The following is a 21,106-nucleotide window of genomic DNA, read 5'->3' on the forward strand; positions in this document are numbered from 1 at the left end:
TTGATAAGTGGGCAGGTGGCATGTGGCTGGGACTCAGTGACCAGTGAGAAGCAAACCCTTCAACAGACCCACTTGTTGGCCTCCCTGATGCACAAGTTTTATACTTGTATCTCCGTGAGTTAGAAGAAGACCTGAGCCTCTTTTTAACTGAGCAAGTTTTCACAGATGCTTTGTTATCCAAAGTCCACTTCCAGGCATGGTAATGATGATCTCTTAATTGGGAAGAGACAAAAGGCAAGCAATTGTCACTCGGGCAGGAAAGAAGAGGAAGAGGTGGGGATAACAACAAAGAGGAGAAGAGTGCCTGTGTGTTAGAGCACGAGGTTGTCCAGGATGCTGGTTATCCAAGCACTGACCAAGTGTTGCTCTTTCCTGTTACTAGCTTTCCCCCACGACGTGAGGTCATGAGCAGAAGCTGATGACAACAGCAGGGCAGAGAGCACTACGTCCAATGCCCTGACCTTGCAGCACAGCAGCTAACTGCAGATTTAAAAACAGCAGCTCTTGAAAGCAAGAGAGAACTGATCATAAGGACTGATTTTGGCTGTGTTTCTGGACAGATAAATCCTGGATTGTTAGTTCTGTGGGTGCAACAGATTGAAGTTTAGCAAGCCCTCCATTGCACAGATGTAACCAGCCTTTACACCTGCTGAGCAAATGCTGAATCTTGGCAACCTAGCTTTTTAAATGATGTTTCAGTTTTCAGGCAACGCCCTGAGAAACTGTGAAGACTTTGAGCGTCTGGCAGAGCGAAGAGGGCTCAGGTGCCCTGGAGCTCCGTGTCTGTACGGTGTTCGACTCCAAGTGCCACCAGCGGGGTGTGCGCATGGCACAGAGCTGAGCGCCTGGTGGCCAGCCCAGTGACGGGCGTCCAGGTGGAAGTCTCGGGTGGAACACAGGAGCCTGAAGGAGCGGCGTCTGGAGGCACAGCTAGGCGTGCTGTGTTCAGCGCATTATGACTACTAACCCCGAAACCTACCTGCATAGCGCAGGCCGGGGACTGCTAGCAGCAGGTGCCCCGCTCCGCGCCGCCGAGCAGCTCCAGGCGACGACGGGCGGGCGGGGGCGGTCCCGGGGCGGTGCCTGGGTTCGGCTCGGTGCGGACAGCTGCGGGACCGTGCGGCGCGGTGCTGGGCTTTAACCCGTCGGCGCTGGAGGACATGGAGCAGAGCTTTAACGAGCGGGAGGCGATCAGGTGGATTGGGGAGAACTGGTGAGTGCTGGGCGCGATGCTGTAGGAACAGGGGCTGGGGCGCGTCTCGGCGGCCGTGCGGGGATGAGGCAGAGCAGCTGGGGCTGGCGGGGGAGGGCTGGAAGGAGAAAGTGGAAATTATGGCCCGAAACTATTGGGAAAAGGGGCTGCGGGTCCTGACCTGCGTTGGAAGATGTCCCTATCTGACCGAGCTGCGGTGTGAGAATGAAAAACATCTGCTAGCGCAAGCTCCTGTGTTTGCAGTGAGGCTGAATCCCTAACCTGCAGCAAAATGCTGCTGTCGAATAATTTGGTGCCTGCACTCTCAGCCTGAATAGCCAAGCTTGTTCCTCAAGAATATCCCCAGTGGCTTGATGTCGTAAACATTATTCGATGGGCAATTGCTCTGCTGGATTCAAAGAAGATGTTGAAGAGTAGCCTCCTCTTCTTATATGGAGCTCTTGCTTAAACTAATTCTTCCTGTTTGGAGAATTCGCTTTACCCATTTATGCATTCACTCAGAAGTCAGCTGAACAATAATGAAATACATCGAGCTCAGTTACATCTTGTTCTGAAAATTTTCTACCTTTTGAAGAGCAAGGGGCAGATCTCACTTGCTTTTCTCACTGCTGCCCACAGTTTTCTTGTCCTCATAATACCTTTAATAAATGCACCTCCTCAGTGTTTCCTGTTCACTGCAGGGGAAACCCCTACAAGTCGCCTTCTTTCTTCCAGTGTGTAACTGGTTTGCTGTACTTTCCTCAGAACCTGTCCACATTTCACTCTGGCTTCCTACTGCTTTTCACTTTCTGGAACAAAGGGATGGCTCTTACCTAAACGAATTTGCAGCAAGAAGGTGGCTTTGCATTTACTCGAGGTGTTCTCAGTTTAACTCTCTGTGACTACAAACAGTAATTGCTACCTTCTTTATAGCAATGTTTGGCTCTTGTGCAATTTTGTACTTCGGAGAAGACAGCCTGTTTGGTTCCCGAGCGCCAGGAGAAAAGGGAGTTGTTCTCAGCCAGAGGAAGCCTTTCTGACTTCTTTTTTCGCTTTCACACGCGGTGACTCCCAGCCACGAGGAGCCCGGTGCAGCTGCGGCTCGAGGGGAGACCTGGCGGGGCTGGGAGCCAGTCTCTTCTCCATGTGCTGTTACGGCGGCACTTGGCCCTGGGGGACGGCACACCGAGTGTCTGAGGGGACAGGCTGGCGCGTAACGAGCAGGGGAAGCCGGGAGGGGACAGTCCCGGACCTGTAGTGAGGAGGGCTGGGGACCTCAGCAAGTCGCCGGCTGCATCTGCGGCGCTGCTGTGCGGAGAATGGCTCGCCAGCGGCTCTGCTGGCTGGGGCTGGGCTCCTGAGCCCGCGGGCAGGAGTTTGTTAGCACTGAGACCACCGGAGCACGGGCTGGAAGGGCAGGGCGGCAGCCCGGGCCTCTTCACCGAAGCCCCTCGGTGCTGACACACTGCTGGGATTGAAGTCAGGTCACCGCAGCTTGCTTAAACAGCCGTTTATGCTCCAGTAGCGCCTGAGGTCAAACCAGGTGGTGCTTTGCTCTTCATCCTTGCCCCAGTGTAACGATTGCAGGATTAGCTCCTGCAGATGTGCCCCAGCTCTTTGCTAAGGACTAGCTTTTAAAGATGCTTGATTATGTAATGGCTCCTGGAATAGTTGCAAATCTCTTTTGCCCTCCTGCACTTTCTTGGCAAGCAGCTGGGAGGTGGAGCAGGGCTGTCTGCAGTGCTTGGGGTCGCCTGCTCAGAGAGCTCCGCTGTGGTGAGCTCAGCAAAGTGGCGGAAGGAACACTCACCCCAGAGCACCGGGCTGCCGAATCTGCTCCTGCAGAGCAGTCGAGGGCTTGGTTTTGTATTGGGCCATGGGAATCTGCTGCTCACCCTGCGTGTGAGAGCTGTGCTGTTAGGGCCGTGTTTCAGCTCCAGGTCCTCTGCTCTGTTTGGTTCTCTTTCCACTGCTTTCTCATCCCACTGCACGGTGGAGCCCGTAGGGGGACAGCCCTGCTCAGCCTCCGCACTGCAACTGGTTCCTTTGCACAATGCACAGGTGCACAAAGCAACAAAACACATCAACCTGTCTGCTCAGGATCCTGCTTGCAGGTTGTCATGTCCTTGTCCCACAGGGGCCTGCTTGCTGGAGCAGCTTCTGCTCTCACCTGTGATCCCAGGATTCCTCCTCGCTCACTGCCAGGAGAAGCTTCCTGTGACCAAACCCAACACTTACACAAGAATGGGCGATGTTTTATTCTTTTATTTTTTGTTGAGAACTCTGCTGGGGCCACAGAACTCCACTGCAAAGAGGAACTCAGCCTGGCTCTTTCCCTAACTGCTCTTTCTCTTCTTGCAGGTATAACACCTTCCTTTTTTCTGTAGCTTATGTGATTCTGATCTTTGGAGTCCAATATTTAATGAAGGACAGGAGAGGCTACAATCTGCGCATGCCACTGGCCCTCTGGTCCCTGGGGCTGGCCTTATTCAGGTAAGAACTCTCAGCCTGGCACTACCTGACAAGTTCTAGCTCTGGTTTGTTTATTTATTTTATTTTGCCATGCAGGATGTAATGATCAGTCTAGAATACTTGGTTTTAAACAGTCTAGTCTTTTGGTACTGGTTTCCTACAGAGACCATGAGAAAGCCACAGTCTGTGCTCTGCGAAGTAGACTTCACATTGCCAACGTTGCCCTCATCTCCACATGTCTTCAGCCTGGTGAGGGAGTACTGAGCAAGCCTCCTGCCTTGCTAGGCCCTGGCTGTAGAGGAGCACCTCTGCCTTCGAGCACAAATTGGCTTGGAATGACTGATCACGGTCTGTTTGGAGATGTCATGAAATGTACAAACTGATAGCAAAGAAGCCTTCTGAGGGTGAACTGGACACAGCTTTCAGATCTCCTTTGGTTTTCTTGCAGCGCCATTGGGGCCCATCGCACCTGGAAGCACATGGTCTTCATGCTGACTACTATGGGATTTAAACAGTCAGTGTGCAATCAACTCTTTTATGTCGACCCCATCTGCAAGCTATGGGTCTATTTATTTATACTGAGCAAAGTCCTGGAACTGGGTGAGTCTGAAATCTCTCCTTTTGCAACATATTCAGAACTCCTTTGCTTTTATGAGCAGGCTTTTCTTCACAGGACTCTGTCAGAGAACAGGACTGTTTTGCCTTGCACGTCACTCACTCTTCTTGCTTCCTGTTTCTCAATCTAGATGATGTGTAGTCTTTCTGCAGGGGTACAGCCTGATGTTCTTACACTGGTTTCACCTTCTCAAGCCAATAGGCTGTTCTGCAGTGGGAAGACAGCAGCAGATAGGGGAGTGCTGGGACACGTGCAGCCCCATGGGGTTTTTTTGCATCAAACCTGCAAGAGCTTTCTTTTCTAGGAGCCTGTTGAAGTGTTTGTGGCAACGCTTCCATTGGCAAGTGTCAAGTCTGTTAGGAGCAGAAGTGCTTGCAGAAACACAAAGAGGGGTTGAAACTGTCAGTAGGAAGTTTATCCCCTGTGAACAGCAGGTGCCTATATGGGCAAATTTGACATGAAGCTAGTCTTGGTGGGCTCAAGCCAGGTAATAACTGTAGCATTACAGCTCTCTCATTCTGTTTCACCTGGAGGCTTGCATAACTTCTGTGATTTGCCTGACTGATGATGCACCTCTCCTCCAACCAAGGTGACACCGTGTTCATTGTTCTCCGGAAACAGAAGCTCATATTCCTCCACTGGTACCACCACATTCTCACGCTCATCTATTCCTGGTACTGCTACAAGGAGATGTTGTCAGGTGGCGGCTGGTTCATCACCCTAAACCTCACTATCCATACTGTCATGTACTCCTACTACACCGTGCGAGCAGCGGGCTTCCAGTTACCCCGCTGGATTGCCATGGCAATCACCTTTTCACAGATTCTGCAGATGGCAATAGGTGTAATATTGTGCATCTTGCTCATCTTCTGGAAGGAGGATGAGGTCTGCCTTTGCAGTTGGCCTAGCATTTCCTTTTCATTGATAATGTACCTTAGTTATTTGGTGCTCTTCTGTAACTTCTTCTCCAAGTCTTACCTGATAAGCACTCAGAAATTGAAGGGAGAATAAAACTGGTGAGGGAGGAGGTGGAGGCTGGGAGGCAGGTGAGGGAAAGGGGAACTATTCATTTCTGGGTTGAGCTCAGGTACCTGATGGGATGGGGGGTGGTGAAGGTCCCTGTGGATGAAAGCCTTCAGGTTAACTCATGCATTGGCCTTTGGCATGTTTCCCTCCCAATGGGGACTTGCCAAAGTGAGGCATAGGTTGCCATGTGCAATGCAAGGAAGAGGGAGGCAGAACTGGAGACTCCTTTGGTCCAGATCCTGGCCCATATGATGCTGCCTAGTTTTGGGCTCACTCTGTCAAAGTAGAGAGGGAAGGAACCATGCTCTAGCTCATCTGCTGTTCTTCTTGGTTCTGCTGGCGATGAAGACCCCTCTCTGCTAATACAAGGAAAGCAATGAGTGGCTGCAAGTCTTCTCTCCACAACTGTTTGCAGAGCACAGAATGTACAGCTGAGAAGTAACACAGACCTCTGAGCTGAGCCCAGGCATTTAGCCTTACCCAATCTGCCATAAATGCTTGGCATGCTGACACAGGTTCAAACATCACCTCCCATAAGGCTACACCTAGAGTCACACAATGAATCACTTGAATGTTAGTGGTTATTATCATGAGAGTGCTGAGCAGGCTGACTGGGACAGCTGCTGCCTGGGCTCTGAGTAAGACCAGGTGTTGCTGCGGGCCCTGCCAAGGGACAGACCCATGGGTGGGAGGCAGAAGGGTCTGAGAACTCCTCTCTGGATGCATTGGAAATGGCAATGGTGATGCCTGAAAATGACTAAAATAAATGCTGTTGTGTGTGGGTTTGTTTATTTGATGCCTTTGTTCTGAGTGGTGTGGGAAGCACTAATTTCTCCCTGCGTCCTGCTTGCTCAGCCACAGCACGGCACCACAGGCTCTGTCTCTCCGTGGGGCGTTTCCACCACTGCCTGCAGCTCCCCAGATCCCTCCCCACCTTGAGGCCCTCTGTCCCTGCACACAGCTGCCCTCGCCACGGAAGGGCTCTAGCAGAGGCGAGCCTTGGCTGGCTTGTGGCAGCAGCACGCCTCACACCTGGCTCAGCAGGCACAAAGACACCCAGAGTGTTTCATTTGCACTGCAAAAAGAGCGAAGAGGAGATGAGTAGCACAAGCGTACAGAGCCCGGACAAAGTAATCTGCTTTGCTCCCATGGCAGGTAAGGATGTGGGGAAGGAGAGCCCTGGCTGCCACTGATTTTTTTTTAAGGATTTTTTAAGGCTTCTGATGCTGTGTCACATTCTACACTCTCGAGAGAGCTTTAAAACATGATGTAGGTGGGATGTTGGGTGGGGGCAAAGCTCATTGGGTATCTTTACTCAGAGAGTTATCTGTGGTTCACTACTGAAAGGAAGAGTTATGATGAGTGAATTTCAGGGACATCTGTCCTGAGGCTGGTTTTGTTCAACTCTTCCATCAACGATTTGGATGGAGGAGAACACGTGCATGCTGTATCTGCAGACTGGGAAGTGTCCAGTGACAACCTGTAGAATGAGCAGGAGCCTGCTAGAATTTGCCTGCTTGGGCAGCAGCACCAGAGACACAGCTAGGGAAGTGCTGAGGGGCTGAGCACCAGATCTCAGCTGTACCAGAAAGGCAAGTGGCATCCAGAAGGCGCAAGATCCCTCCTAGGGCTCACTGCTGCCAATTTGATCACTTTGTTATTTGTTTTTGACCATTGTGATGTCTGCAAATTTTATGGGTTTTTTTTTGTTTTTGTTTTTTTTTCCCCAGGATGCATTTGTTATTTGGTGCCATTGTACAAAGCACTCAGCTCAGAGTTGGCGTATGGCTGCTGCTGGGTCTGGGCAATGTGTGGTGCTTCACTCTGACTGCACAAGAGGTGATTCTGGCTGTGCTGTATTCCCACCTGCACTCAAGTCAGTGTGGTGGTGAGGGGGGGTGCTGAAAGTACAGGAAGGGGCAGCTGTGGGAAGGACCCTGTGCCTTGATGAGGCATTGGAGAGAGCTGTGGTAGCACCTAGCTGTGGCTATCAGTGGGGATTAGGTACAGCTGGGGTCAGAGTCAGCTGAGGAGAGGGAATGAGAGGGGCTGGACTTATGCTCCTTCTTCTGGGAGGAGAGCCAGGGCAGGCAAAGGAGTCAGCGTAGAAGCACAGTACGTGTGCATGGTGGGGAGGCTTCAGGGTGAAGGCACAGAAGCAACCTCAGCATCACTGGCATCTAGCAGCAAGGTAAGAGTTCAGACTTGTTTTGGATGTGCTATGTGCTTTAGATGTTGATGCTCAATCTTTGCATGCACATTGCAGTTTGAGTTGTTCTTCCAGCAGTAGCTGCTTTGGTAGAGGGATTCCTCAATTTGGGTTAGCTCAGAGCAAAGCATAATTTAGCCATAGCGGTGTTGGACTGAGATCGGTGATGGCTTTCAGCATCTGCTCACCAATACCTTCAGCAGCAGCTGCTCTCTGTGCAGCAGGCTATGGTAAAGATGAAGTGGTTTATATGCTGCACAAAAAGGGCTATGCTCTTTGTCTCTTAGCAAGTATCCCTTCTAACAGAGTTTGCTTCCTCTGTTTGTGCTGGCAACATTGCAGAAACCTGGTTTGTCCCAGTTTTGCCTGCCCCATTCACCCACGCGGAGTGGTTTGTCCTGCTGATGTATCAGGGTTGTGCTTGCCACTGAAGTATGTGCCCCATGTGGAAAGAGACTGCACTGAGTGGGGACATCCCACTACCCGCTGCTTACATAGCTTTCTTGAGTTCTTGGGGAACCCCACTGTGTCCCTCTGCATTGGCAGAAGCTACAGGTCCTGCTGTGCACGCACCTCCCAGGAGAGCAGCTCTGTTTTACAGCCTTCCTGAAAGAAACAGCGCAGGGCCAGAGGGGTGGGCAGGTATCTGCAGCCCCTACTGGAGGTGTTTTTTGGAGCCAGGAGTGCTGCAGGGACTCAGAGGCACTGGCCCACCCAGCGCGATGGGGAAATCTCAACACGGAGTGCTCAGCCTGCGTCTACCCCAGGCTTGGACTCAATGTTGGTGCTTGCTTTTTGAATCTTCAGACACTGGGTCATACTCTCAAAAACCAGGCAGGCAGGAGCCTTAGAGAGACTGTGCCAACTTTTATTTTATTTCCTTTTTTTGAAATGGGATTTGAGGAAGGGATGGAGATGTGCAAGGGGGGAGCTGATTGTTGCAGAAGGGGATGCTTTGGATGTATACTGGTGAAGGTATTCCTGTCTGACTGGAAATGAGTGGAGCAGTGAAGCATGGCAGGCAGCACATCATCTTGGTGGACATGCTTGCTTTATGGGGTTTTTGTTTTTAAGGTCTACTTCACAGGTTACTTCCTGTACAAAATGGTGTATTTTAAATATAGGTCTATATATGTGTATGTATATATATAGGTATATATGCATGCACATATCTTATATCCTTATGACTCTCAGTTCCTCAAGGCTTCAAATCTGAAAGGCCATGCCTGTAGATGTGCTCTCATAGGATGCCAATCAGCCAAGACAATGAGTGGCTGCCTAATAAGCAGATGGGTGAGATATTCTGCACCAACCTTTGTGTTTGTGGGGGGAGAAGGATGGGGTTGGCCAAGCACTGGAGAGCAGCCTCATGTCACCCCGTCCCTGCAGCCCACTGTGGTGGCACCCAGCTGTGCTGGGGAAGGGGGTTTAGATGGGCCAGGCCAAAATATGCTGAGCTCAGCTTCCCACAAGCTAGGCACGCTGCCTGCTGGGGCTCCTGCTTCCCCATGGGGCTTCCAGCAGACTGTTTTGGTTTCCTTACCAACAGGGAGGGTAAGTATTTGGTGGCCAGGAAGGGAGGGAGACTGGGAGGGGAAAGACAGTCAAAATTCACCATACGATAGTTAGACAAATCTTCGTAGAGGTCCATCTGCCTGCTGCTGTGAGCTCTCGCTCTCTCGTGCTCTTTTACTCTCTCTCGCTTCCACTCTCACTCTGCAGGATGTACGCTGTTGTAGGGCTAAAGGTCTCCTTGTGTCAGGCTAAGGTCAAGTCCCCAGTCAGCAGAGAGCAGCACTTCATACAGGCCTGTCCACGGCATATTGGCAAGGGCTCAGGTTGGAAGCTGCTGTCTGCACCGCCGGGTAAGTGAAGTTGGCGTGCTGCTTGGCCTTCAGCCTCAGACTTGCCAGGCTGGAGTTGCACGTGTCCCTGTACATGTAGGGGCTGGCTGTGGAGGCGTAAGGACAGGTGCTGGATGAGACGGCGGAGTTGAGGCTTGGGCTGTTCAGGTTGTTGATGTTTCCCAGGTTGTTGAGGCTGGAGGCCGGGACGCCAGTCACTGCAGAAGGGACCATGGATGAAGGCATGGTCATCGAGGCGATGGAGCTGGGTGGGGAGAACATGGGCTGGGAGGAGAGGGGGCTGACGTTCATGGAGTTGAAGAATGGGAAGCTCTTGGCCGAGAGTGGGCTGGTGGTGAGCCCTTTGGTGGCCCAGTTGTTGTAGGAATAGCTAGAATACATGTCATCATAGGGCTGCATCAGTCCGTTGAACTGGGCTCCAAAGCTGTTCTTGCAGAGCTCGGCCTGCTGGTTCCTCTCCCGTTTCCTCCACTTAGCCCTGCGGTTTTTGAACCAGACCTGTAGGAGAGGAGAGAGGTGGAGAGTCACTCTGGGCTGTCCCTTGGCATCTTTACCCAGCCCAAGAGTGGGTGAAGTGCTGGGTCTGTACCTAGGGATGCTGGGCAAGGCATCCCTTGTTGCAGTGAGGTGTCTGGGCTTCAGGATCATCTCCTGGGGAGTCACTACCTTGATCAAAATCCAAGCAAGATGCGAAGAGTGCACAGAATAACACTAGGTGTTTCAGGCCATCTAAAGATGGTGCCCACACTGTTGTGTGGATGCTGATGCTAGACAGTAGTGCTGGTCCTGTACAAGCAGCATGTTCAGGAACTACCTCAGGAAGCCTCTTTTGTCTCTGCTGTAGCTTTGACTTGTGGACCCTGGGCACTGCAGCTGCACTGTGTTCGATTGGCGTTAACTGGTGGAGGAGATCAAGGAGTGACCAAGAGCCTGGCCCAGCTTTGGTTCCAGCTTGCTCCAAAGGGCAGAAACCTGTGTCTGTGCCCTGATAGAGGCTAACAGACAGCTTCTGTTGCTGCCTGCCTTCTGTGTGTTGCCTGACCTACTGTGTTTAAATGCCCTTCTTGGGAAGGAAAGGAAGGAAAGCTGAGATTGTATTTCCAACTGTGCACAGCTCAGGAGCAGGGGTTGGGAGCAAAGTGTTCAGGGACGCAGCTGGAGCCTGCTTAGTTGAGGAGACAACCTTTTTTGCTTTGATATCAGCTCAGGGAACGCTAGAATTCTGTCTTCTAACAGGAAAATCTGTTAGTGTTGGAGGGATTCAAACAATATAACTTCCCAGAGCATGGAAGCTGCTGGAAGGCTATTCATGGTGCTGCTAACTCATAATTCTAGCAGCAGAGAGAAGCTCTCATTCCAGCTGGAGCCCTGCCATGCTGTGCCTGTGACAGCACAGCAGTTGGGGAGCCCCAGAGGGTGCCCTCTTGTAAGGCTGGGGATGATGGCACCACCAGGAAGGGATCTGGTGGGCCAGGACAGCTGGCTGGGGAGGCTCAGTGAGGCACAGCCTGGGCTTTGGGTACCCCTGTATCCCAATCTTGTGCTTGGGGAGGAAGGTGCAGCCAGTGAGTGAATGTGGCTATATCAGACCTCGATTGGAGTTATTTGTGAGGTTCTTTCAAGGTGGGGAAATGTTCCAGTGCCCCTTATTTGGGGACAACTTGGTGGCTTGCATGACAGCTGGTTTCCTGCCCCATAGGGGTGTGCATACCCGCACTCGTGCCTCCGTCAGGTTGGTCCAGACCGCAATCTCCTCCCTGGTGCTCATGTCAGGATAGCGGTTCCTCTGGAACGTGGCTTCCAGCTCCTGGAGCTGCTGGCTGGTGAAGTGAGTCCTCTGCCTCCGCTGTTTCTTCTTGAGTGAGCCGTCCTCAGGGTTGGAGTCGTCTGTCTGGTTCTGCTGGGACTTCTCAGTATCTGTATGCAAAACAAAGATGGGAGAGGTCCCCTGAGTTAATGTGGGGGCTTGGCTGTGTTTGGGGAGCCCCTCACAGACTGCCCTCATATGACTGCTGTCTGGATGGGCACAGCCACCCAGGCAGCCCTTGGGTTTCCTCTGTCACCCTGATGATGGGTGGTGGTGGCAGAACTTTCCCAGGCCAGCTATTTCCTACTGTGCTGAAATCTTTCTGCCTAAGGGTCCCTTTAGAAAAAATTCAAAAAGAAATTGTCATTCATAATGCAACTAAAGATCAAATAGCGCTTTTGGGGAGAAGTGCTTGGGGAAAGGCACACTTCCAGTGATGGCAAGTTGAAGCTCTTAAATTAACTAAACCCAAGGAAAACAGACTTTTTTTTTTTCCCCTTTCCCCCTGTCCATCCTGATATTTTCTTACCTACGAACACTTAATTTTAAAAAGTAGGAAAAGGCCTCCCTTAAATTATTCCAGCATCTGCTGTCTTCTCACCGCTGGTCTTCCCACTTGGAGTTCCCCATCCAAGCGACTGAGTCTTTCTTTTGCTGCCCCTCTGGTGAATGTCCTGAAACTATTGGTGTTTGTGTGGATGTGTATCCTCAAAGTGCAGCTCAGCCTCCGCCATTGCCAAGTGTGGAACTCAGTGTGCCTGCCTGCGCTGAGCTGGGATGGAGGTGAGCAGCTCGGCCACGCCAAGTGCCTCCCTGTGCCACAGCCCGCACCCTGCAAGCAAATGTTCTCTGTGTTCAGATGTCACAGCTGAGCCTCTCGGCAGTGAATGGAGGAAAACAGCAGCTGATGTCTTAGAAAAAGTTCTACCAGGAGCCAAGAGAAGTTGCCATAGAAGAGAATTCTTCCAGGGAAAATGAATAGCTACTAATGTTTGCCACTACTTTATTCTGAACAAGAAGCAGGGTGAGATACTTCCAACTGAGAACTTGGTTTTCAGCAGGGAGGGGAGGTGCTCTTTTTCCAGTTGGGAATATCAGCAAAATCAAATTGAGATCATTGTGAACAATGGCAGAACTATTGTGTTTGGGAGAAGAATCTTTTTAAAAATCCTGGCACTGCTCTGCTTGTTTTAGATGAAACGGACTTTTTGTTTGGTTGTGGTTTTCTAAGTGGAAGCTGGCCTAAAAGGCTTTAAAGTCCAGAAAAAAAGTCCTAACGTGGAAGTTATCCTGTACAACCTCTGAAAATGCAGAAGGGCAAGGAAACAGGAGCCTGGAATACATCCAGGTGAGAAGAAAGGGATCGTCAGCTACAATGCATGTGCCTTTCAAAAATAAGTTCCATAGAAACCAAATGGAAGAGGGGAGCCCTAAGAGGGAGTCTGAAAAGCAGCTGATCACTCAGTCTGTTAGCTCAGAAACCTCTCCTGTGGCTTCTGCAAAAGCCGTGCTTCCCTGTGCCTGCCTTCCTCTGAGGGAGCTGCAGGGCTCCCACGGTGCATGTGTCAGTGAGGCACCACCCCTTGTGGGGTAAAACACACATTGGACACACTGCAAACACTGAAGCAATGCGGAGTTCTTGTATGCGCCCCATTCTTTGCCTGCAGGTCTGTAGCAGGCTTAATGCTTATGTTGGGTATACAGGAACTCCAGGTACGTTGTAATGCAAGCTGGCTGGGAAGGCATGATCTCCTGTTCCTATTGCCAGTGTGCAGCAGGCTTTCCAGCTAGGCTGGATCAGAATGAGGAATTTCAAAGCACGCTCTTGAAATAGAAGAAGGCATAGAACTGAAAAGTGGATCTGTAGGGGCTGGCTATAGCCTCATGGTGCTCTACTTACTACCATGAGCATCCTCATATGGGAGTACCTTCCAGCAGGACTGCTGGAAGCTCTTGGTATTTTAGTTTTATTTTGAATAGCAGTTATTGCCAAAGGGATAGGTCTGATTTCTCTAGCTCAACGCTCTAAGCCAGAGTTGGAAGAGGAAAACTCCTTCATTGCTCATCTCCAAAACGCATTAAAAAGGCAGTGATGGAACCATGTTTGAGTTAGTTATTGGGAATAGCTTGGTACAGATGAAGGGACAATATTTGGTTTGTTTGCTCATCCGCTAAGTCTGGGTTAATTAAAAGCCTGATGCATGCATCGGGTGTGTTCCCCCAGGAGCCCTTATCCGTGAGTTTCCAAAGAGGCTGCTGCCAAATAGGAGCTGTGCCCAAAACAGAAGTTCCTGCAGAGAGCTGCCCCTCTTCCCACAAGGAGAAATTATACCCAAAGCGAACAACAACAGTAAAACCACCGGCTAATGAACTGTGTCTTGGTGGAAGAGCTAAGCAAGCACCTTGTATTCATCTCCTCCTTGCTCCCTAGGTCTGGGCTTCCTCTAAATCTTGTGAAGGAAGCCCAGGCAGCTGTAGTAAAACTGCCTCTGAGTCTGGAAAAACCTCTGAAACTATGCCTCCCTCTTGGTATCCCTTCTGGTTCTGCGCTTGCTGCCTTCGGCTCTTCCTCAACATTGCTCATTGTTGTCTTTGTTTCTGCTGCTTCTCCAGGTAGGGGAAAGTGTACTGTAAAGAGAGCAGAGCGTGGGTGTGCTGTGGTGGGGACCCTGTGAGAAGGAAGGTCCCTGTGGGCTGCCCTGGGTCCCTACTGAGGAGCTGGCTGTGGAATACATCTCTCCTTGCTCTCCTGCCTGATGAGATCCAATAGGAGGGGCTGTTGCAAACACTCAGCACCATCAGAGGATGAGGAGGACTTTGGAGAGCTAAGACAGACCGGGTTTCTACCCCATTCCTCAGCACCCCTTGCTCTGCAGATGAAAGAAGCGGAGCCCAGGGTAAGTAAGGCTGCCTGGTGAGAGTGCAGGAGGCAGCAGCTCCTGTGTATAGGTAATGCCAGCATGTAGTTGCCTCCCTCAGATGCTTTATTTCCAGCCTGTTTAATACAGCGAGGAGTGACGTAGTCAGGCACCTGGCATTTATTGTTGACCTAAAATAGGCTATGAAATACATCCCGTGCACATTCACCCACTCAATGAAACTCCTGCAGTCATAGCTGAAATTAGCAGTTCACGCCTAATGGAAAAAAAGTCTGCTCCCTAGTTGGCAGTTTTGTGTGGGGAGCAGGGCTCGACTGGGAAGCCACTTGGATGGAGATGCGCTGTGTGTCCCAGCAGCTGATGAGGAGCCGCCAAGCTTGGGGATGTGCCCAACTAAGGTACGTGTGCAGCAGGGAATTCAGTGGCTGGGTTCTCTGAACAATAGTTATTCTGGTGCAGCACCCTTCGTGGTGCTCGCTCCAGGGAATTTTAATCTGCATCATTACACTGATTAGCTTCTGCAAGCGGGTGAGCCCAGAGGCTTTACACAGGGAGCAGCAGGCTGTCCCCAGCCCTCAGCTCCCCTTGCACAGGGAGCTTTGCATTGTCTCCCTTTGGCTGCACCTGAGAAGTTCAGCCTGGAGCTAACCCAAAGCATGGAAAGTTTCCATCTGAGCAGGTGGGCAGCTCCTGCTGCACAGCAATGCTTGTCCCACATCTCCCCCTGCTCTCTTTCTGCCCTGCACCTTGGATGCTGCCCACCGGGAGCGTGGGACCTTGCACTCACCACTGTGGTCCTGCCCCTTGCAGCTGTGCTCGTGCTGGGGGGTGCCAGAATCCGAGAGGGACAGGGCTGGGCTGCGAGCCTCTGCATCTGCCAGCAGGTTGAAATCCATGGGGCGGGAATAGGAGGTGGCAAAGGAGGAACCTGAAAAAGAGGCACAGGGTGGTTAGGGAGTTGGATCTGTACTCATGACCTCTTCTCGTCCACGTGAAAAGGGACTGTCCAGCCTCTAAGGAGAGGCCTAGGGAAAGCCGAGGATCCCCGTGTGATCCTTGGACTCCTTCTGGGTTTCCTGGCTGGAAAATGGAGATGCCAGGTTTTCTGCTGAGCTCCCCTATAAATCAAAGATGATCTAGTAACACTTCTATTTGCAGCCTTCAGAGAAAGAGCCTCCAATTTATAGGTGACATTCAGACCAAAATAGCAACGCCGGAGCATGCTGTGTAACGGAGATCTGAGGAAGTGGTCCTGGACCAGCCAAGGGCTGTTAGCACCTACCCCAGACATCCCGCTCTCCCAGCCTCCCTCTGCAGCTTCCTCAGGCCTTCCTTCACCTCCCAGCAAGTTGCTCAGACACAGGCAGTGCCCAGGGCCCTGAGGCTCTCCTGATACCCTCAGCACAAATGGTCAGACGTGCACATGCAGAAAACTGTGTGGCACCAGGAGGAAGGCATGCCAAACTGCGCAGAGGCTGCCACGAGCTCTGTCACTGCAAGTGGAATACTTTTGGGTAAACGAGGACCTCTGGAGCCTGAGTTAACACAGGAGTCACATTACATGCCCTTGGGTGCCTGGGGACAAGCACTGGCACCTCTCAGCCAAAGGCTCCCCAGTGCTATCTGTGCCCACGAGCTGACCTGACAGCATCCCAGTTGGGAGTTGCCCCCAGCTCCCACTGCTGTGGCTTCTTGACTGCCCTTTTTCATCATTCTTTGTCCCCGGGTCAGTTATCCTATCCTGTGCTGCTCTCTGTGGTACAGCACTGGGGGCTCACAGAGGCAGGTGGGAAGTGTTGGGTGCTAGCAGTCCAGCCCTGCCACCTGGGCAAGTGAGCTAGCCCTGTAGGCCCTGAAGTCCAGCTCATGATGCTGCTGCGTGTGGCACTATGGTCTGGTTAATGTGCTGGTTTGATGGCTTCTGAAGGCCTGGAGAAGAGCAGCTGGGTGCAGTGCCTGCATTTTCCAACACCCCTCCAGTCCCTGGCCCTGCAGCAGCTCCTGCTGATGTGTCACAACTGTTGACACAGCATGGCTGCAGGTGCGTGCTGCTGGGACCGGGCACTTGGGATTCTCAAACAAGGGCATGGGCAGTGGTGGAGACCGAATGGCTGGTGGAGGGCTGCACGGCCCCTTGAGTCCACGCGTGCCAGGGCCAAACTGAGCGAAGGTCGCATTTCAGCTGGGCTGTGCGAGCGCTTAAACATGTAAACAAGAGATTAATAACAGAGCTGTCGCACCTCCTTTGGAGCTGGATGACAGTGACTAAGAATGTATTTTCAGAGCTGTCTAAAGCCTCCTGTCATTCTGAGCAGGGCTGCTGCTGGGACCTCGGCAAGGCCAGATCGTACCTGTGAAGTTCTCCCAGGCTGCGATGAGGCTGGAAGCTGGTGCTTCACCCTGCTGGTGTCTGCTGCAAGTGAGAGCCTCGGTGCTTTCCCCCCTGCTCCCTGGAGCTCTCCCATCCCACCACTCCCAAACCTCAGTGCTGGCTCTGACACACTCTGAGAGCAGCATCTCTGTAGAACCCAGTGCCAGTTTTTCCAGAGCTCTGCCTCCTGCAAGCATTTTGGCCTGGGTTGTGGAGCAGCAGTTCCGTGCTCACCACTTTCCCCAGCCTTTGGTGACCTTTGCTGGTTGCAGACCATATACCCACATCCCTGTTGCTTTCTGCCCTACGCACACAGCGTGATGTGATGTGATGGGGCTGTGTTTCCTTTAATACCTTTGCAGAGAGTAGGGGGAGTCCATCTGCTGCTGATATTGCCATGGCTTTTAGCATTGCTCTTGGAATTATGCAGAAACGCACAGTGAATTAATTCCCTGGATTAAGTCTTGATTAAGATGTGTGTCACTTTGCTGTCTCAGAATTTATTAAGAGCCCTTCTTGAGGCGGCGGCAGATGGAATTTCTGCCCAATGTTTGTAGATGATAATTTCCCCTCTTCTACAGCCATTTGCATATGATTGCATCTGTCAAGCACAATTTCCTCTTTTTGAGGGCTTGACTCCGCACTGGACTAGATTTAAGGAGGAATTCAGCCTTTTGCTTTGCTTTATGTGCAGGGCAGAATCCTCCGTGCAGTGTCCTGTGTGCCTGAAGTGTTGTGCTTGTCTTGCACAGGTTTCATCTGTGCAAACTGGAGCTATGAAGCCAGGAGAGGAGCATCTCACAGCTGGTTGTATGGAAGTGTAAATGACAACATGAGACACCGGGCTTGGGGTAAGCCAGCCCCAGTATTTAGGACTAGGCACAATGTGGCCTGCTGCAGGGATGTGCTGTGGAATCAGGCTAACACTGGCTCTAAAGATGGCCCACGCTCAGGTTGAAACTAGTGCTTCTGACTCAAGAGCAAGTTTGCTCTTTGAACTGAACTTAAAACTAGGAGAGCTTCAGAGAGGGAACGTGTGATTGCATACCCGCTGCATGCATCCTATGTGGTAGCACCAAGCAGGGCCCTCTCATCTTGATATGGGTACAGCAAACAGAAGGGAGAAGGATCTGCTCAGTGTGGCCATGGAGGGTTGCTGTGGGCAGAGCCCCACACTCATGCTCACCAGGGCCAGCACCTCTGCCAGCATAAAGGCTATAGGTATTACCTCAGAGTATACAGCTCTGTTGGATTTAATTAAAGGAGCTTTCGTTCCATACTGGATAGATCCCTCTGTAGGCAGAGACATTAAGAAAGTTGATCCAAAACCTTTCTGGCACTTCTACCAAATTGTATGTCTGCTCTCAGGGAGCTGCTGGAATCAGCACCTCAGAAGTGTTTTTCGATAGCATTGGATTTATTGACTCCATCTGTGCCTTCATCTTTCTCACTTTATGAACCATTCTGTTAGGGGTGCCTTTTGCATGTGTTCCATGGAGCCAGACTTGCTCAGAGCTTTCAGTTTTGTAAAATAACCCATGACTCCAGCCTGCACTGTGGCTCCTTCCATTTCTGTACTTCCTTGCTCCTGAGATACAGGTTCCCAGTTCACACCAAGTAGGCATTTCCTTTGAGCTGCCAGCCCATGCATCCTCTCTGCTGGCGGGAAGCAGCAGCAGCGGGCACAAGGGGCAGTGATGCTGGCATATTCACTTAGCCTGAAGGATCAAATGGGGTCTTTGTCACCTCCTCTCCTGGATCTCAGTAACAAGTGGCTCCATCGTCCAGGAGCAGAGACTCCTTCACCTGTGTTTTTTTGTTTGTGGGGTGTTTTTTTGTGGGTGTTTTTTTTTTGGGTTTTTTTTTTTTTTTTTTTTTTTTTTTTTTTTTTGAGGAGTGGAAAGGAACCATCTAGGCTGACTGCAAGCTAAGTGAGGCTAATTACAGTGGTGCTGCCCACCCAAGAGGGAGGCTCGGGGTCTGGCAGGAGTGCTTCACCCACGTCCCCACATGTGCTTGCAGAGCCAAGGCCCCAGTAGGTCTGCCTGCAGGAGAGGCTGTTTGTGTGGGTGCAGTGCTTCAGCAAGAGCCTAGTGCCTGGGCTGTCAGCATCCCCCTCTGCCTCTTGGTTATTTACACACGTTGTCAGGAAATTGAACTGCCTGTCCATACTTGGGTCCAGGAAGGCTGAACTGCAGTGGGGCAGCCCCTGCCTCTGTTTCATACCAGAGGGAAAGATGCTGGGGCTGCCCTGTCCTTTCCCAACCCACGTGCTCATGCAGGGACAGTGCTATGCTAGTGCTGCAGGTCAGGGTCTCCGGTGCCAGAGAGCACCTGGCACAGGAATCATGCACTGAACTGAGAGCTGATGTGCTGCCTTCGAGGGCTCCTTCCTGCAGCTAGAGAGCAAGGATGGAATGTGAGACAAGAGTAAATCTTCTCTTTCTTGAGACTACAGGGAGAGCGGGGTCATCTGCTGCTAAACCTCACAGTGTAACTTTACATCTCTAATCTTAATGGAATTGCAGCAGGAACCAGGCAAGACCGTTTATCACTGGAAGATAAACAGCAGAAGCAAAACGGTTGCCCAGTGTGCAGCCCCATTATGGACAGGGGAGCAGCATGCCTGCCTCCTGGGCTGCCTGAGGAGTGCTTCCAGGTGCACAGAGCTCACTGATGGATCACTGACTGCTGGTGAGTGCTGAGTCACTGCTTATAATTTCTCTATTTGTTCCTTGCAGTGTGGTGCTAATCCCTGAGCTTTGGTGTGGGGCATTTTCATAGCAGCGTGTACTTCTTTGAAGCCTGAAATATTTTTTCTCTCTATTTCATCAGCAGGATTTGCCAGGTGCTCCCGAGGTTCTCAGTGCCTCATTGCTTGGAGCTTGTTATTTGAGCTGCAAGAGCACTGTGAGCAGTGCATGCTACACTGTCATGTGTCCCATGTGGGCTGGCTGTGAGGGCTGCTGCTTCGTACCCATTCTCTCTCTTCATTACTGGAAAAGTTTCTGATAACTCAGACCAGGCAGGGAGAAGATGGGGAGACGCACAACTCGGTGTGTGATATAGGTAACACTGTTTGGCTGCTCTGGGATGCTGTTCCTTGTTGCAGAAATGATGTTAAAAAGCCTGTTTGAACTGGGAGAGGCAACAAAGTGAAATTCCTTTAAGTGCTTCCAGATCATCAGATAAGAGGTGCTAGGGAAACGTACAGCCTTGCTGGACACTGCCTGACGTGCCCTATGGGGCTGGGGTCAGCCCATAAGGTGAGCGTGAGCCTCTAGCTGCAGCAGAGGAGAACAGTCTAATGGTTGTTCTGGGTGGAAGAGGGTTAATAATGCATTGGTCTCATGCAGGACTGTCACAGTAGGAGCATCCCAAGGAGTGACAGTTCTGTACCCACGTCTGCAGGAAAAGAAAGAAAGAAAAAAAAAAATGCTCATGAAGGATATGTCCTGCTTGGCTGCACCATGGATTAACAGTGAGCCATGTGGTGGAATAGTTCTCCCTGGTGCTCCCACTCCATCAGGTCTGTGTGTGGCATGGCAGCACTGGGGGGGTGTCCTGGGAACCAGGTAGTGCCTTTGCTCAGCTCGTGCCAAAGCAGTATGGCCAGGCACCCTAGCAGAGCTCCTTAGTCTACCTCTCTGGCTCTGAAATGGCATCCAAGGGCAGGAGATACCAGTCACAGTGCGGGGGGAAACTGCCTGCCTGCTTTCCTACAAAGTTGGTTTTTCTGCACTCCTTGCACTCTTGCAGGAGCTGCAGCACAGGGCTGTGTCCAGCTGCCTTCCTGGGTGCAGCACCTTGACTCCATCAGTCAGGGCTGTGCTTGTCCCTCTGACAGGCTCTGTAGTTACATTAATAAAGCTGCATTTTTGTTACAGCTCCATTTGTTTGTTAGGCATCTGGAACAAAACAAATCAACGGAGGCTCCGTTTTGCTATAACAAATTGCAGTTGCACAAAGTTGCTGGCAACGTCAAGCTCTGGAGCACAGGAGTGCTGGGAGCTGCGCGCACTCAAAGGGTGCAGAGAAATGAATTGCTCCAGTCAGGGCAGAAAGAGGCTGATTTAGGGGAGAAATTTGGCAGTGAGCATCTTGCAGCCGACACAGAGCAGGGAGGGGGCTCTGCTCACAGGTCCCTGTGCACATGGCACTTTTGCCCACATGTGTGCAGGAGCAGAGCAGCTGTGGCGACCAAGCCTGGCAGCAGCGTGCCTACATGCTTGCTGCTCAGTGTGTGTGCAGATGTGATTGCTGCGGCAATTAAAGGGAGGTGGTCCGGTGCCTTTTGGTATCTGTGCGGCTGTAAAGTTGGCCCATCAGGGGAGGGTGGGCCAGGAGACAGCCAGAGCGATGCGGTTCAGGCTGCCTCAGAGCTTTGTATGCAGATGGAGGGCAACAGATGACTCAGCCGCTACTGAGGATGGCAGTAGCTCTCACAATTAGTAAACAAGCTGAAGAAAGCCCCTAATCAGGCGGGCTGAAGGTCGGGAGGCCCGGCCATGCCGCCAGCACGTCGCACCCTGCATGCGGCTCCGACCTTGGTGCTCTGTGAAGCTGTCAGTCAGTGCTTCTGCCATAAATCCTGCCTACAGAAGTTTGACTCGGCCATAAACAGAACTTGCCTAAAACAGCAGCTAGAGAGAATCTTTCTTGGGTGCCA

The 21,106-nt window shown here is 51.6% G+C and overlaps 2 protein-coding genes across 3 annotated transcripts; one reads left to right on the plus strand and one right to left on the minus strand.

Moving 5' to 3' along the window:
- Positions 1-1,160: 1,160 nt before the first annotated feature.
- On the plus strand, positions 1,161-5,291 carry ELOVL3 (ELOVL fatty acid elongase 3; the record flags this gene model as incomplete). The annotated part of the gene is made up of 4 exons (XM_079535352.1): positions 1,161-1,213; positions 3,554-3,685; positions 4,113-4,264; positions 4,870-5,291. 4 exons carry the CDS (start codon positions 1,161-1,163, stop codon positions 5,289-5,291), a joined length of 759 nt encoding a protein of 252 aa, XP_079391478.1.
- Positions 5,292-9,314: 4,023 nt separating this feature from the next.
- On the minus strand, positions 9,315-14,962 carry PITX3 (paired like homeodomain 3; the record flags this gene model as incomplete). Of its 2 annotated transcripts, none has more annotated exons than XM_079536004.1 (3): positions 9,315-9,878; positions 11,092-11,297; positions 14,857-14,962. In XM_079536004.1, the coding sequence occupies 3 exons, from the start codon at positions 14,960-14,962 to the stop codon at positions 9,315-9,317; spliced, it is 876 nt and encodes a 291-aa protein (XP_079392130.1). The 2 variants fall into 2 exon arrangements, with proteins under 2 accessions (XP_079392130.1, XP_079392129.1); XM_079536003.1 differs by having other exon boundaries at positions 14,854-14,962.
- Between the last annotated feature and the right edge of the window lie 6,144 nt (positions 14,963-21,106).

This window comes from Tetrao urogallus (assembly GCF_951394365.1).
Source record: "Tetrao urogallus genome assembly, chromosome: 5".
Classification (NCBI taxonomy): domain Eukaryota; kingdom Metazoa; phylum Chordata; class Aves; order Galliformes; family Phasianidae; genus Tetrao; species Tetrao urogallus.